Raw genomic sequence first — 15,695 nt, 5'->3', positions numbered from 1 at the left:
GTTCTTTATTTTCATTGTAAGCTCAGGTTTTAAGCAATTTGAGAAAGAGAAAAATAAGAGAACGCAATAAGACAACTACAAAAGTTACTATAAGGCCCAAGAAAATGTATTGCCTCACTGTGTTGGTTAATGTGAGCCAGGGGTGTCAAACTCAAATACAGAGTGGGCCAAAATGTAAAACTGAACAAAGCCGCGGGTCAAGGTTGAACACTTTTAATAGGGACCCAAACAAGTTTTGCATTGAATATTGAACAAGCAAGGCTTTTATAACTTTATAGTGACATGCAAAATCGAGTTTCAAATAATAATAATAATAATTAAAAAATATCAACGGCATATCAAATACAATTTAAATAAAAATTGAATGCCTCTTTTCTATTTGCAGCCTTCTGAGGTAAATATCAACATTAACTTTTTCCACAGGCTAATACGTTTGAAAATAAAATAATGAATAAACCAACCATTCAGGACTTTAAACTGCTCAGTTTGCAACACACTGATCTAATCTGATGTGCCCAAGCCAGATACCTGCCATCTTTTCTGGGATGCTAAATCATTAATGTCGGGGCTGAGGCAACCTTCATTATCCAACCAAGGTGTTCATCGTAGTCCACCCGGACCACAGTCTTTGTGGGGGGCTTTAAAGGCACTGCCTTTAACGTCCGCTTTTCATCCATTCTAACACCGTGCTGGCCCAGTCACAAGATATGTGCGGCTTCTGCACGAACACACACGGGAATGCAACACACACGGCGATACAGGTTACACTGAGGGTGCCCGTATAAACAACTTTAACAATGTTAGAAATATACGCCGCACTGTGAACCCACACCAAACAAGAATGACAAACACATTCCGGGAGAACATCTGCACCGTAACACAACAGAACAAATACCCAGAACCCTTTGCAGCACTAACTTAAAGTTGTTTATACGGCAACTTTCAGTGTAACTTGTATCGCTATTTGATCAAGTATGCGATGCATTCGCTTGTGTGTGTGTGCAGAAGCCGCACATAATGACACCTATGATGTAAGCTAATGCAATAATAAACTTGTACTTTAACTCATTGCTTTATGTCAAGTTGTTATCCCTTTCTTTAAGAAAAAGGGTATAACAATAGCTGACAGAAATGCAATATGCAGTGTTGATATTGATCTATGCTTGCTTTACCACAGGTGGCTGAGTTCCCAGAAGAACAGCTCTTGGTAGCTGTGTTACCTGGAGTTCCAACTGCGGCTGAACTATTCCTGTTACCGCACAGGAACCAGTCACAGGACAAGAAAAGGAGTGAGCAGGAGCTAGAGCGGGTATGGGTGGTGCATTTTACACCTTAAAGAGGAACTGCACTTTTTTTTATGTAACGTTGCCTATCATTCATAATATTATGAAAGACATGACAACGGATGGATTTTTTTAATGCATTCTAAATATGAAATAAACATACCGTATTTTTCGGACCATAAGGCGCACTTAAAATCCTTTAATTTTTTTTTAAATCGACATTGCGCCTTCATAATAATAGATAATGGATTAGATTTTATATAGCGCTTTTCTATTATTAGATACTCAAAGTGCTCACAGAGGAGTGAGAACCCAACATTCACAACTGGTGGTGGTAAGCTACATTTGTAGCCACAGCTGCCCTGGGGTAGACTGACGGAAGCGAGGCCACCAGTTTGCGCCTACGACCACCACCTATCATTCATTCATCATTCATTCACCAGTGTGAGCGGCACCGGGGGCAATGGCAGCGATTTGGATGTCAAGAGGCGGGGAGCGAACCTGCAACCCTCAGGTTTCTGGCACGGCCGCTCTACCCACTACGCCATGCCGCCTTATAACCCGGTCTGCCTAATGTACGGAATAATTATGGTTGTGCTTACCGACCTCGAAGCAACTTTATTTGGTACATAATGTAATGATAAGTGTGACCAGTAGATGGCAGTCATACATAAGAGAGACTTGTAAACTGCAAGATGACGCCAGTAAACAACACCAAAAAACTTTAAATGTTCCATTAAGAATATAGAACATTAAACACGGCGCTCAAAAATCTGTCAAAATGTTTTTAGTACGACTTCGGAAAGCTATGAACCGCTTAATGGATTGTCGGCGCATTAAACTATTATTATTATTATTATTATGGGGTGTGTATAAGGACCGCAAGATGGCACCTAATAGCAGACATATTACCTGGCATTTTGTTTCACAATATTATGCAAAAAAAAAAATTCTTACCTTCTGGTACCTGCTGATGTGTATTTGGGATCTGCATAAGTCCTAATAATGTGCGCACTTCCGCCATTGTAGTCCGTGTCATCTACCGCTGATGCCATTTCTAATATAAAGTAGCTTAAAGTTCTTACTTATAAATGTCAGTAGACAAGCTATCAAAGCACTACAAATGTAGTGAGGTTACATAATTCACCCACGGAACTTTAGTTATTAGAAGGTTCCGGTCGGATGTTTTTTCACGGGACACATTTCCGGCGTTGTTGTTGCATTATTGAGCCACGGATGAAGAAGAAGCTGCTCCGTTATTGATTTAAGTAAAGTCTGAATGTCATTAAAACAGTTAGCTCCATCTTTTGACACTTCTTCCACACCCGTCCTTGCACGCTACACCGCTACAACAAAGATGACGGGGAGAAGACGCTGTCGAAGGTGAGCCACGTAAATAAGACCGCCCACAAAACGGCGCATCCTGATGAGACACTCAGAAAGCTACCTGAAAATGGTCTGTAAAACATAATTTATGCAACACTTTCACCAAAGAACCACCATTACATACAAAGCCCGTTTCCATCTGAGTTGGGAAATTGTGTTAGATGTAAATATAAACGGAATACAATGATTTGCAAATCATTTTCAACCCACTTCACGGTGGCAGAGGGGTTAGTTCATCTGCCTCACAATACGAAGGTCCTGAGTAGTCTTGGGTTCAATCCGGGCTCGGGATCTTTCTGTGTGGAGTTTGCATGTCCTCCCCGTGACTGCGTGGGTTCCCTCCGGGTACTCAGGCTTCCTCCCACCTCCAAAGACATGCACCTGGGGATAAGTTGATTGGCAACACTAAATTGGCCCTAGTGTGTGGATGTGAGTGTGAATGTTGTCTGTCTATCTGTGTTGGCCCTGCGATGAGGTGGCGACTTGTCCAGGGTGTACCCTGCCTTCCGCCCGATTGTAGCTGAGATAGGCTCCAGCGCCCCCCGCGACCCCAAAGGGAATAAGCGGTAGAAAATGGATGGATGGATGGATTTTCAACCCATATTCAGTTGAATATGCTACAAAGACAACATATTTGATGTTCAAACTGATAAACTTTTTTTTTTTTTGCAAATAAACATTAACTTTAGAATTTGATGCCAGCAACACGTGACAAAGAAGTGGCAATAAGGTGGCAATAAATACTGATAAAGTTGAGGAATGCTCATCAAACACTTATTTGGTGAACACACAAATTGGGAACAGGTGGGTGCCATGATTGGGTATAAAAGTAGATTCCATGAAATGCTCAGTCATTCACAAACAAGGATGGGGCGAGGGTCACCATTTTGTCAACAGATGCGTGAGCAAATTGTTGAACAGTTTAAGAAAAAACTTTCTCAAACAGCTATTGCAAGGAATTTATGGATTTCACAACCTACGGTCCGTAATATCATCAAAGGGTTCAGAGAATCGGGAGTAATCACTGCACGTAAGCAGCTAAGCCCGTTACCTTCGATCCCTCAGGCTGTACTGCATCAACAAGTGACATCAGTGTGTAAAGGATATCACCACATGGGCTCAGGAACACTTCAGAAACCCACTGTCAGTAACTACAGTTGGTCGCTACATCTGTAAGTGCAAGTTAAAACGCTCCTATGCAAGGCGAAAACCGTCTATCAACAACACCCAGAAACGCTGTCGGCTTCGCTGGGCCTGAGCTCATCTAAGATGGACTGATACAAAGTGGAAAAGTGTTCTGTGGTCTGACGAGTCCACATTTCAAATTGTTTTTGGAAACTGTGGACGTCGTGTCCTCCGGACCAAAGAGTTAAAGAACCATCCGGATTGGTATAGGCGCAAAGTTGAAAAGCCAGCATCTGTGATGGTATGGGGGTGTATTAGTGCCCAAGACATGGGTAACTTACACATCTGTAAAGGCGCCATTAATGCTGAAAGGTACATACAGGTTTTGGAGCAACATATGTTGCCATCCAAGCAACATTACCATGTACGCCCCTGCTTATTTCAGCAAGACAATGCCAAGCCACGTGTTACATCAACGTGGCTTTAAAAGAGTGCGGGTACTAGACTGGCCTGCCTGTAGTCCAGACCTGTCTCCCATTGAAAATGTGTGGCGCATTATGAAGCCTAAAATACCACAACGGAGACTGTTGAACAACTTAAGCTGTACATCAAGCAAGAATGGGAAAGAATTCCACCTGAGAAGCTTAAAAAATGTGTCTCCTCAGTTCCCAAACGTTTACTGAGTGTTGTTAAAAGGAAAGGCCATATAACACAGTGGTGAACATGCCCTTTCCCAACTACTTTGGCATGTGTTGCAGCCATGAAATTCTAAGTTATTTATTATTTGCAAAAAAAAAATAAAGTTTGAGTTTGAACATCAACTATCTTGTCTTTGTAGTGCATTCAATTGAATATGGGTTGAAAAGGATTTGCAAATCATTGTATTCCGTTCATATTTACGTCTAACACAATTTCCCAACTCATATGGAAACGGGGTTTGTATTATGTAGACCACAAGATTGTTTTAAATTGAGAAAACAAATCATAATATGACCCCTTTAAAGCGCCTTATAATTTGTATGAAAATAGACCTGAATAGACCCACTCATCGGTAAATACGGTAAATAAAAGTCAGCCAATGTGAGCGCCACTATTCCGCCCGATAAATAACCATTATAAAATGCGCCAACAATACTCAATTTACATTTCGTGACTTAATTATTAACCAAGTACTAGTGATATTGTTATTACAAGTGCTAACAGAGACAAACTATTTATAGCGGCGGCGTGATCACTTCCGTGTGTCCCTATGTTTACATCATCGAGTGGTCTGCTGTTTCCTTGCTTCCCTCCTCCCTGTAAGTTTATTATAGATCATAAATCATGCCTCGTACCTGAAAAGTAAAAGGCTGAGGAGATAATCCAAAAAGTTAGGAGACTTTGACAGCCATTTAGGACCTGGAACTGGTGATAACGACATGAAAAGTGCTTGTCGTTCATAACGATTGTGAACGATAGGCAAAATTCCCCAAATATCACGACGGGGTTTTTCGCAGTTTACTGCGGGGTTCGTTCTCCCGAAATGCAGACGGCGTGCAGGTAAGAACATGATTTAATTCTCAAAATACTAAAATGGTACAAAAAAAAAAAAACGGAACAAGGCGAAGGCACAACGTGCTGATCGCACTTGGAGCTAATGCTACTTCTTAGCATGGACTAGAGCAGGGGTCGGCAACCTTTACCAGTCAAAGAGCCATTTTGACCAGTTTCGCAAATTATAGAAAACAATGGGAGCCACAAACATTTTTTGAATTTTTAAATGAAATAACACTGCATAAAAAGTTTTTTATTTGCTCTGTGCTATGTATAAACCAGGGGTCTCAGACACGCTGCCCACACCTTTATATGGAATTTAAAAGCTGGTGCGGCACGCGGGTTTTAAATGAATGGCGCTTGTCAGCGTCGGGCGTGCCGTCATGGTACAGCATATAGCACCCACTACAACCAGCGTGCCTGATCATCCACACATTGTATGATGTTTCCGCTTGCTAACGTAGGTGACAGCAAGCATACTTAGTCAACAACCACACAGGTTTCACTGACGGTGGCGGTATAAAAAAAACTATAACACTCTTACTAATAATGCGCCACACTGTGAACCCACACCAAACAAGAATGACAAACACATTTCGGGAGAACATCTGCATCGTAACACAACATAAACACAACAGGACAAATACCCAGAATCCCATGCAGCCCTAACTCTTCCGGGCTACATTATAAACCCCCGCTACCAAAGCCCGCCCACCTCAACCGACGCACAGGGGGGGGGGGGGGTGGGGGTTTGGTGGTAGCAGGGGTGTATAATGTAGCCCGGAAGAGTCAGGGCTGCATGGGATTCTGGGTGTTTGTTCTGTTGTGTTTATGTTGTGTTACGGTGCAGATGTTCTCCCGAAATGTGTTTGTCATTCTTGTTTGGTTTTGGTTCAAAGTGTGGCGCATTATTAGTAAGAGTGTTAAAGTTGTTTTATACGGTCACCGTCAGTGTAACCTGTGTGGCTGTTGACAAAGTATGCCTTGCTGTCACGCACGTGTGCAAGCAGAAGATGTATATTGTACAACAAGTGTTGGGCTGGCACGCTGTTAATACAGATTGTAGAGAGTGCTAAATGTTGTACCATCATGGCACGCCGTTATTATAGCTGTAAGGGTGAAAATCGGAGTTTTCTGCGAGTGGCACTAAAATCCGGAAGTCTCACGGGAAATTGGGGGGTTCAGCAAGTAAGCTGCTGAGCCGCATCAGAGTGATCAAAGAGCCGCATGCTCCGGAGCCGCGGGTTGCCGACCCCTGGACTAGGGACAAGCAATAATCAGGTAACTGTGGCATGAAACAAACAAGACTTACGTAGCAGGTTGCGTGTAGCAAACAATGACGCCAGACTGAGCGTGGCGGGCAAGGTGAATAAATGGCTCTCTGATTAGTCGTTGACAGCAGCTGAGAGTGGGACCACGAACCAGAGGCAGGTGAACCCAATCACCCAAAACGGGAACTAAGGGAGTCCAAATTTAACAGAACATAACAAAAACATGACATCAAAAGAAGTGCAGTTCCCCTTTAAGTTTCATAATTAGAAAGCTTACCAATGATCTGTTTCTAAAAACAAAACTGTTGTTGCATACGTCCAACAGATATCGACCATAATTGTAAATGCACTGAATCAAAATCTGGTGGAGTTTGAGCTGAAGCCTGGCGTAAGAGTGATAGTCTACAACACACAGCTAACACTGGGTAAGAGACATTTTCTTCTTTCGTTTTTGTTGTTTTTAAGTTATCTGCCATACTGTGATTTGGTTGCCTTTTGTCGCAATGTTAATGAGTCGGTTTTGGGACAAAGCAGGAGGGCTTTTTGCCCAGGGACGGAGCCAAACGGGCAAAGAGAGAAACCCCTAACTAAAAGCCCGCAGGGTTAGTAGAAGAGCTGGCAGTCTCTGGACTAGTTGGCTCACCTTGTAAGTGAGCGGGAATTGTGTTTATGATTCCAGTTAGGCACGAATGATTGTTTTTCATTTTTCACATAACTGGGTCAAAACCGACCCAAACAACAATAATAACAATTATGGTCTACACATACAAAAATAGTAGTTGTATGCATTTAAATCCTGGAAATAGATTGGGGACACTATATTGCTAAAAGTATTTGGCCACCTGCCTTGACTCACATATGAACTTGAAGTGCCATCCCGTTCCTAACCCATAGGGTTCAAAATGATGTCGGTCCATCTTTTGCAGCTATTACAGCTTCAACTCGTCTGGGAAGGCTGTCCACTAGGTTGTGGAGTGTGTTTATAGGAATTTCCCAGCATTCTTCCAAAAGGGCATTGGACCACTGATGTTGGTGGAGAAGGCCTGGCTCTCAGTCTCTGTTCTAATTCATCCCAAAAGTGTTCTATCGGGGTCAGGCAAGTCAAGTTCATCCACACCAGACTCTGTCATCCACGTCTTTATGGACCTTGCTTTGTGCCCTGGTGCACAGTCATGTTGGAAGAGGAAGCATACTTGCCAACCTTGAGACCTCCGAATTCGGGAGATGGGGGGGGTGTATATTGTAGCGTCCCGGAAGAGTTTGTGCTGCAAGGGGTTCTGGGTATTTGTTCTGTTGTGTTTATGTTGTGCTACGATGCGGATGTCCTCCCGAAATGTGGTTTGTCATTCTTGTTTGGTGTGGGTTCACAGTGTGGTGCATATTTGTAACTGTGTTAAAGGGGAACATTATCACAATTTCAGAATTGTTAAAACCATTAAAAATCAGTTCCCAGTGGCTTATTATATTTTTCGAAGTTTTTTTCAAAATTTTCCCATCACGCAATATCCCTAAAAAAACCTTCAAAGTGCCTGATTTTAACCACCCGTCCATAGTGAAGCCAACACAAACAAACATGGCGGAAAGAACAGCAAGCTATAGCGACATTAGCTCGGATTCAGACTCGGATTTCAGCGGTTTAAGCAATTCAACAGATTGCGAATGTATTGAAACGGATGGTTGTAGTGTGGAGGCAGGTAGCGAAAACGAAATTGAAGAAGAAACTGAAGCTATTGAGCCATATCGGTTTGAACCGTATGCAAGCGAAACCGACGAAAACGACACGACAGCCAGCGACACGGGAGAAAGCGAGGACGAATTCGGCGATCGCCTTCTAACCAACGATTGGTATGTGTTTGTTTGGCATTAAAGGAAACTAACAACTATGAACTAGGTTTACAGCATATGAAATACATTTGGCAACAACATGCACTTTGAGAGTGCAGACAGCCCAATTTTCATCAATTAATATATTCTGTAGACATACCCTCATGTCAGCAGGCCAGGGAAGCTAGGGTCGATATTCTTCTCTTGATCATCTTCGGGACGGTGTGAGCCAAGACATCCAGGGGGTTTAGCTCGCTCGTCTGCGGGAACAAACTGCCGCCATTGCTTGCCGTGCTACCGAGGTCCTTTGTCCCTGAATAGCTCACACACTCCGGCAGATTCAATGGGGGTCTGGCGGCAGATTTCTTTGACTTTATCGTTGGAAATGCATCTGCTTTGAGTGTCGCAGGATATCCACACATTCTTGCCATCTCTGTCGTAGCATAGCTTTCGTCGGTAAAGTGTGCGGAACAAACGTCCAATTTCTTGCCACTTTCGCATCTTTGGGCCACTGGTGCAACTTGAATCCGTCCCTGTTCGTGTTGTTACACCCTCCGACAACACACCGACGAGGCATGATGTCTCCAAGGTACGGAAAACAGTCGAAAAAACGGAAAATAACAGAGCTGATTTAACTCGGTGTTTGAGAAAATGGCGGATTGCTTCCCGATGCGACGTCACGTTGGGACGTCATTGCTCCGAGAGCGAATATTAGAAAGGCGTTTAATTAGCCAAAATTCACCCATTTAGAGTTCGGAAATCGGTTAAAAAAATATATGGTCTTTTTTCTGCAACATCAAGGTATATATTGACGCTTACATAGGTCTGGTGATAATGTCCCCCTTTAAAGTTGTTTATACGGCCACCCTCAGTGTGACCTGTATGGCTGTTGACCAAGTGTGCCTGCATTCACTTGTGTGTGTGAAAAGCCGTAGATGTTATGTGACTGGGCCGGCACGCTGTTTGTTTGGAGGAAAAGCGGACGTGACGACAGGCTGTCCTCAGGTCAGCATGCGGACCTGAGTGAGAACAGCATGCGGCTGTTAAGGGGTGAAGGTTTCAGGTGAGAGAGGACGCTAAAGGCAGTGCCTTTAAGGCACCTCCCCAATATTGTTGTCTGGGTGGAAATCGGGAGAAATTTGGGAGAATGGTTGCCCCCAGGAGATTTTCGGGAGGGGCACTGAAATTCGAGAGTCTCCCGGGAAATTTGGCAAGTATGAGAGGAAGGAGCCCGCTCCAAACTGTTCCCACAAGATTGGGAGCATGGAATTGTCCAACATGTTTTGGTATCCTGGAGCATTCAAAGTTCCTTTCACTGGAACTAAGGGCCCAAGCCCAATTCCTGAAAAACAACCCCACACCATAATTCCTCCTCCACCAAATTTCCCACTCGGCACAATGCTGTCCGAAATGTACCATTCTCCTGGCAACCTCCAAACCCAGACTGGTCCATCAGATTGCCAGATGGAATTTGCATTGGACTTGGTGATATATGGCTTAGATGCAGCTGTTTTCTGCAATGGAAACCCATTCCATGAAGCTCTCTGCGCACTGTACGTGGGCTAATTGGAAGGTCACATGAAGTTTGGAGCTCTGTAGCAACTGACTGTGCAGAAAGTCTTTGCACTATGCGCTTCAGCATCCGCTGACCCCATCTCTGTCAGTTTACGTGGCCTACCACTTGGTGGCTGAGTTGCTGTTGTTCCCAAACTATTCCATTTTCTTATAATAAAACCAACAGTTGATTTTGAAATATTTAGGAGTGAGGAAATTCCACGACTGGATTTGTTGCACAGGTGGCATCCTATAACAGTTCCACGCTGGAAATCACTGAAAGCGGCCCATTCTTTCACAACTGTTTGTAGAAACAGTCTCCATGCCTAAGTGCTGGATTTTATACACCTGTGGCCGAGCCAAGTGATTAGGACACCTGATTCTGATCATTTGGATGGGTTGCTAAATACTTTTGGCAATATAGTGTACCAAAACTGACCAAAATGTACAAAACATGCTGTAGTAAAAGTAATTATTGAGAAGGGAAAAAGAGGCACCAGCATTAATTTTTTTATGCAGATGATGCACTCGACTAATTAGGGCAGTGCAGGCTACTATGAGTTGAGGATGTTGTGCTGTGCCAATCTGACTGTAGCAACAGTTGACAGCAGCAAATGATTGGGAATTGTTGTATCATCCTCAGCTTCATTATATACCTTGAAAATCATTTTTTACCTTGAAAATCATTTTTTACCTTGAAAATCATTTTTAACTTTGAAAAAAAAAATGTTACCTTGAAAATCATTTTTTTTACCTTTAAATCATTTTTTACCTTGAAAATCATTTTTTACCTTGAAAATCATTTTTTACCTTGAAAAAACAATTTTACCTTGAAACATTTTTTTTACCTTGAAAATAATTTTTTACCTTGAAAATCATTTTTTACCTTGAAAAAAAATTTTTACCTTCAAAAATTTTTTTTTTACCTTGAAAATCATTTTTTACCTTGAAAAAAAAATGTTACCTTGAAAAAAATGTTTTTTACCTTGAAAATCATTTTTTACCTTGAAAATCATTTTTAACCTTGAAAAAAAAAATGTACCTTGAAATTTTTTTTTTTACCTTGAAAAAAAGATTTTACCTTGAAATTTTTTTTTTACCTTGAAAAAAAGATTTTACCTTGAAATTTTTTTTTTACCTTGAAAATCATTTTTTACCTTGAAAAAAAAAATTTACCTTGAAAATTTTTTTTTACCTTAAAATTACATAATGATACAGTGGTACCTCGGGATACAAGCTTAATTGCTTCTGTAACCCAGCTTGTACCTCAAAAAACTCATATTCGAAACAATGTCGCCCATTGCGTAGCGCTGTTACTGGGATGCCAGAAGTGTGTGCTTGGCTTGAGAAGAGTTTTGACATGTTTTGACCAATAAATAATACAAAACCTAAAACCAGTGAAGTTGGCATGTTGTGTAAATCGTAAATAAAAACAGAAAACAATGATTTGCGAATCTTTTTCAACCTATATTCAATTGAATAGACTGCAAAGACAAGATACTTAACTTTGGTATTTTTTTGCAAATATTAGATCATTTGGAATTTGATGCCTGCAACATGTTTAAAAAAAGCTGGTACAAGTGGTAAAAAAGATTAAGAAAGTTAAGGAATGCTCACCAAACACTTATTTGGAACATCCCACAGGTGAACAGGCTCATTGGGAACAGGTGGGTGCGATGATTGGGTATAAAAAAAAAAAAGCTTCCATGAAATGCTCAGTCATTCACAAACAAGGATGGGGCGAGGGTCACCACTTTGTGAACAAATGCGTGAGCAAATTGTCCAACAGTTTAAGAACAACATTTCTCAACGAGCGATTGCAAGGAATTTAGGGATTTCACCGTCTAGGGTCCGTAATATCATCAAAAGGTTCAGAGAATCTGGAGAAATCAAGGCACGTAAGTGGCAATTTCCGTTACCTTTGATCCCTCAGGCGGTATTGCATAAAAAAAAAAAAAAAAATGACGACAGTGTGTAAAGGATATCACCACATGGGCTCAGAAACACTTAAAAAAAAACACTGTCAGTAACTACAGTTTGTTGCTACATCTGTAAATGCAACTTAAAACTCTACTATTCAAAGCGATAGCCATTTATCAACAACACCCAGAAACGCCGCCAGCTTCACTGGGCCCGATTTCATCTAAGATGGACTGATGCAAAGAAGAAAAGTGTTCTGTGGTCTGACGAGTCCACATTTCAAAATGTTTTCAGAAACTGTGGACGTCGTGTCCTCTGGACCAAAGAGGAGAAGTACCATCTGGACTGTTATAGGCGCAAAGTTGAAAAGCCAGCATCTGTGATGGTATGGGGGTGTATTAGTGCCCAAGGCATAGGTAACTCACACATCTGTGAAGACGCCATTAATGCTTAAAGCTACATACAGGTTTTGGGGCAACATATGTTGCCATCCAAGCAACATCTTTTTCATGGACGCCCCTGCTTATTTCAGCAAGACAATGCCAATCCACATTCTGCACGTGTTACAACAGCGTGGCTTAGTAGTAAAAGAGTGCGGGTACTAGACTGGCCTGCCTGTAGTCCAGACCTGTCTCCCATTGAAAATGTGTGGCGCATTATGAAGCGTCAAATACCACAACCGACACCTCCGGACTGTTGAACAACTTAAGCTGTACATCAAGCAAGAATGGGAAAGAATTCCACCTGAAAAGTTTCCAAAACTGGTCTCCTCAGTTCCCAAACATTTACTGAGTGTTGTTAAAAGGAAAGGCCATACTATACAGTGGTAAAAATGCCCCTGTGCCAACTTTTTTGTAATGTGTTGCTGCCAAAAATTCTAAGTTAACTATGTTTCTCAGTTCGAACATTAAATATCTTGTCTTTGCAGTCTATTCAATTGAATATAAGTTGAAAATGATTTCCAAATCATTGTACTCTGTTTTTATTTACGATTTACACAACGTGCCAACTTCACTGGTTTTGGGTTTTGTATAGGTCTTCCTGTCTACTTTCTGCCTCCTGCCTCGGTTTTATCCCATTTTACTAAACCAGTTACAGTAACAATCTATGTTTTATGTTATCAATGCAGTAAATTCTAAACACAAAAGTGAAGCTCCTTTTCTCTGTAAGCGCCGAAGCGCGCCTCACGCATTTGTTCCAATGCGTGAGAACGACTTGCCATGGCTTACGCGATGTCCATAATGTACCTTTTTCTTTGTGCATTTCTGCTCGCTATTTTTCCGCTTGTTGCTCAACAGTAACTGAACGCCGTTACATTTTCCCACTCTACAGGATGGGCCGAGGGTCGAAGAGGACACGTATGCGCGTCCAATTTCTTTTGTTTATCCAATATAGACTCCGGTACACTCAGTCCTGCACAGCATGTTTGTTTTTTTGTGCAAAACTTGACAGATAGTTAACAGCTAAATGTCCTCAATAAGCACAAAAGGTTGATCTTTGCTTGTATTTTAGTTAAGTTATTTGCAAAAGGTAAACATGATAGGCTACTAGGAGCAGCTACACAACAACTAAGCGCACAATAGCACACAAACAAGACATACCTAATAAGTGTCCTTATTTAAACAATATCTCAGTCTAAAACAGCACATTTTGTTACAATGGGGTCACGTGGTTATGGGTTGTTCGTTTCCTCAAGATGCGAATAGACATCAGGAAGCGGTGCGCAGGTAGGAATAATTATTTATTACCAAAACAAAGCAAGAATAACAAAAACAGGAATGTGCCGACGGCACGGGGAGGTATCGAAAAACTAGCATTAAGCAAACAAAACAGCCAGTGTGGCGAAAAGCAGAACTAAAAAATAGCTCTCTGATTAGTGACCGGGAGCAGGTGAGCAAGAGGCAGGTGAACATAATCAGCACCCATGGCAACGAGGAAGACAAACAGGGGTGCTGAAACAGAAACAAGGGAATCCTAAATGTAAACAAAACATGATCCGGGCTACGGATCATCAAATATTTGTCATTATAAACAAGTATCAAATAACTACAGCTTTATATTTATTTAACTTACACAAATACAGTCTCCAAGGCAGAAGTGTATTATAAAGTATCCAGTAACAAACATGTATGCATCATTCAAGTTACTGCGTCATGACTTTTACTTGAGTAAATATTGTGGCCACTAGGTGTCGCCAAAAAACACAATTTTTTGCTTGCAGACTAAAGAAAAACACTTATAGCTTGTATCCCGTAAAACTGGTGAACTAGGTACCACTGTACAGTTTTATTTATTTATTTTAACATGTCCTGTCTAGCCACTCAGGCAAATCGTATTGTTGATGTAAATGTCCATATATCTGTATGGTTTTACAACTGCACTGTAACATCTTTCAGAGGTAAAAAGGTATTATACATAAGCTGTGTCTCAATTTGGCGGCTGCATCCATCGCAGCATTGTGGGGTGCTGACGTCATCACGGTGTGCAAAGGCTGTCCCAATTCAAAAAAGTTCCAAGTGTCCTTTAAATCCAGCCAACAAATGTGTCCTTTTCTGCTAATAGCAACACTTCCCACCCTTTTCATATCCCAAGATCCTTTGCGCTTTTTATTATTTATTTATTTATTTTTTATTATTTATTGTTTGTTATGATTTTTTAAATTTTTTAATTTACTAAGATCCTTTGCGCTTATTATTATTTATTTATTTAATTATATTATTTATTTATTTAATTATGTATTTATTTATTTTGTATGCATTTATTTATTTATTATTTATTATGAATTTTTAATTTTTTTAATTTACTAAGATCCTTTGCGCTTATTATTATTTATTGATTTAATTATGTATTTATTTATTTTGTATGCATTTATTTATTTATTATTTATTATTTATTATTTTATTATTTATTGTTTATTATGAATTTTTAAATGTTTTAATTTATTTTTATTTTTATTATTTCTAACATGACAACACTACGCGGAGCGGAAAGAGACACTTTAAAATGTAAGTATGGCTTTATTTATTTATTGAAAACACCTAAAAGTAGACATATCAAACTCGGGTGACAGCAGTGATATACATTTGTGTTAAAATATGAGACTTCATTCATTGTAAAGTTGACTTAATTATGTTGTATTTATGTGTGGCCGGAATAGTGAAGTATTGTAAATGTGTTTATCAATGTACCGATATTAGTTATTGCTATTTTTTGTGGACATTTGCATGTTATGTGAAAATGTTTACCGTATTTTCCGGACTATAAGGCACACTTAAAATCCTTTCAATTTCTCAAAACTCGACAGTGCGCCTTATAACCTCGGTGCGCCTAATGTACGGCATAATTTGGGGTTTGCCTACAGACCTCGAAGCTATTTTATTTGGGACATAGTGTAATGATAAGTGACCAGTAGATGGCAGTCACACATACGAGATATGTGTAGACTGCAATGACTCAAGTAAACATGTTCCATTGAAAATATAGAACATTACACACGGCGCTCAAAAATCAATCAAAATGTTTTAGTACGACCTTGGTAAGCTATGTAGACACTTGATGGATTGTACTGTGCTTCAACATACGAGTATTATTATGGTGTGTGTATAAGGTAAGACATATTATCTGGCGTTTTGTTTCCCAATATTATGCAAAAGCAACTTTTATTACCTTCTGGTACCTGCTGATGTGTATTTGAGATTTGCATAAGTCCTAAAATTTGCGCGTGTCCCCCTTTGCAGTCCGTGCCGACAACGTAGTCGATAAGCTTCTTATTTTTCTCTATCTTCTTGTTATGGTACAT

General features: G+C 40.6%; 1 protein-coding gene across 2 annotated transcripts in view; it reads left to right on the top strand.

Annotated features, from left to right (window-relative positions):
- Positions 1-15,695, top strand: part of sorcs3a (sortilin related VPS10 domain containing receptor 3a) — an 850,680-nt gene that overhangs the window by 814,739 nt on the left and 20,246 nt on the right. For both annotated transcript variants that reach the window (XM_061977170.2, XM_061977173.2), the window contains exons 23-24: positions 1,178-1,309; positions 6,924-7,023. In XM_061977170.2, coding sequence (XP_061833154.2) covers positions 1,178-1,309; positions 6,924-7,023 — 232 coding nt within the window. The remainder of the gene's footprint in view (positions 1-1,177; positions 1,310-6,923; positions 7,024-15,695) is intronic.

Source organism: Nerophis lumbriciformis, linkage group LG16, assembly GCF_033978685.3.
Source record: "Nerophis lumbriciformis linkage group LG16, RoL_Nlum_v2.1, whole genome shotgun sequence".
In the NCBI taxonomy this organism is placed as follows: Eukaryota; Metazoa; Chordata; class Actinopteri; order Syngnathiformes; family Syngnathidae; genus Nerophis; species Nerophis lumbriciformis.
This window is presented reverse-complemented; position numbering and strand designations above follow the sequence as displayed.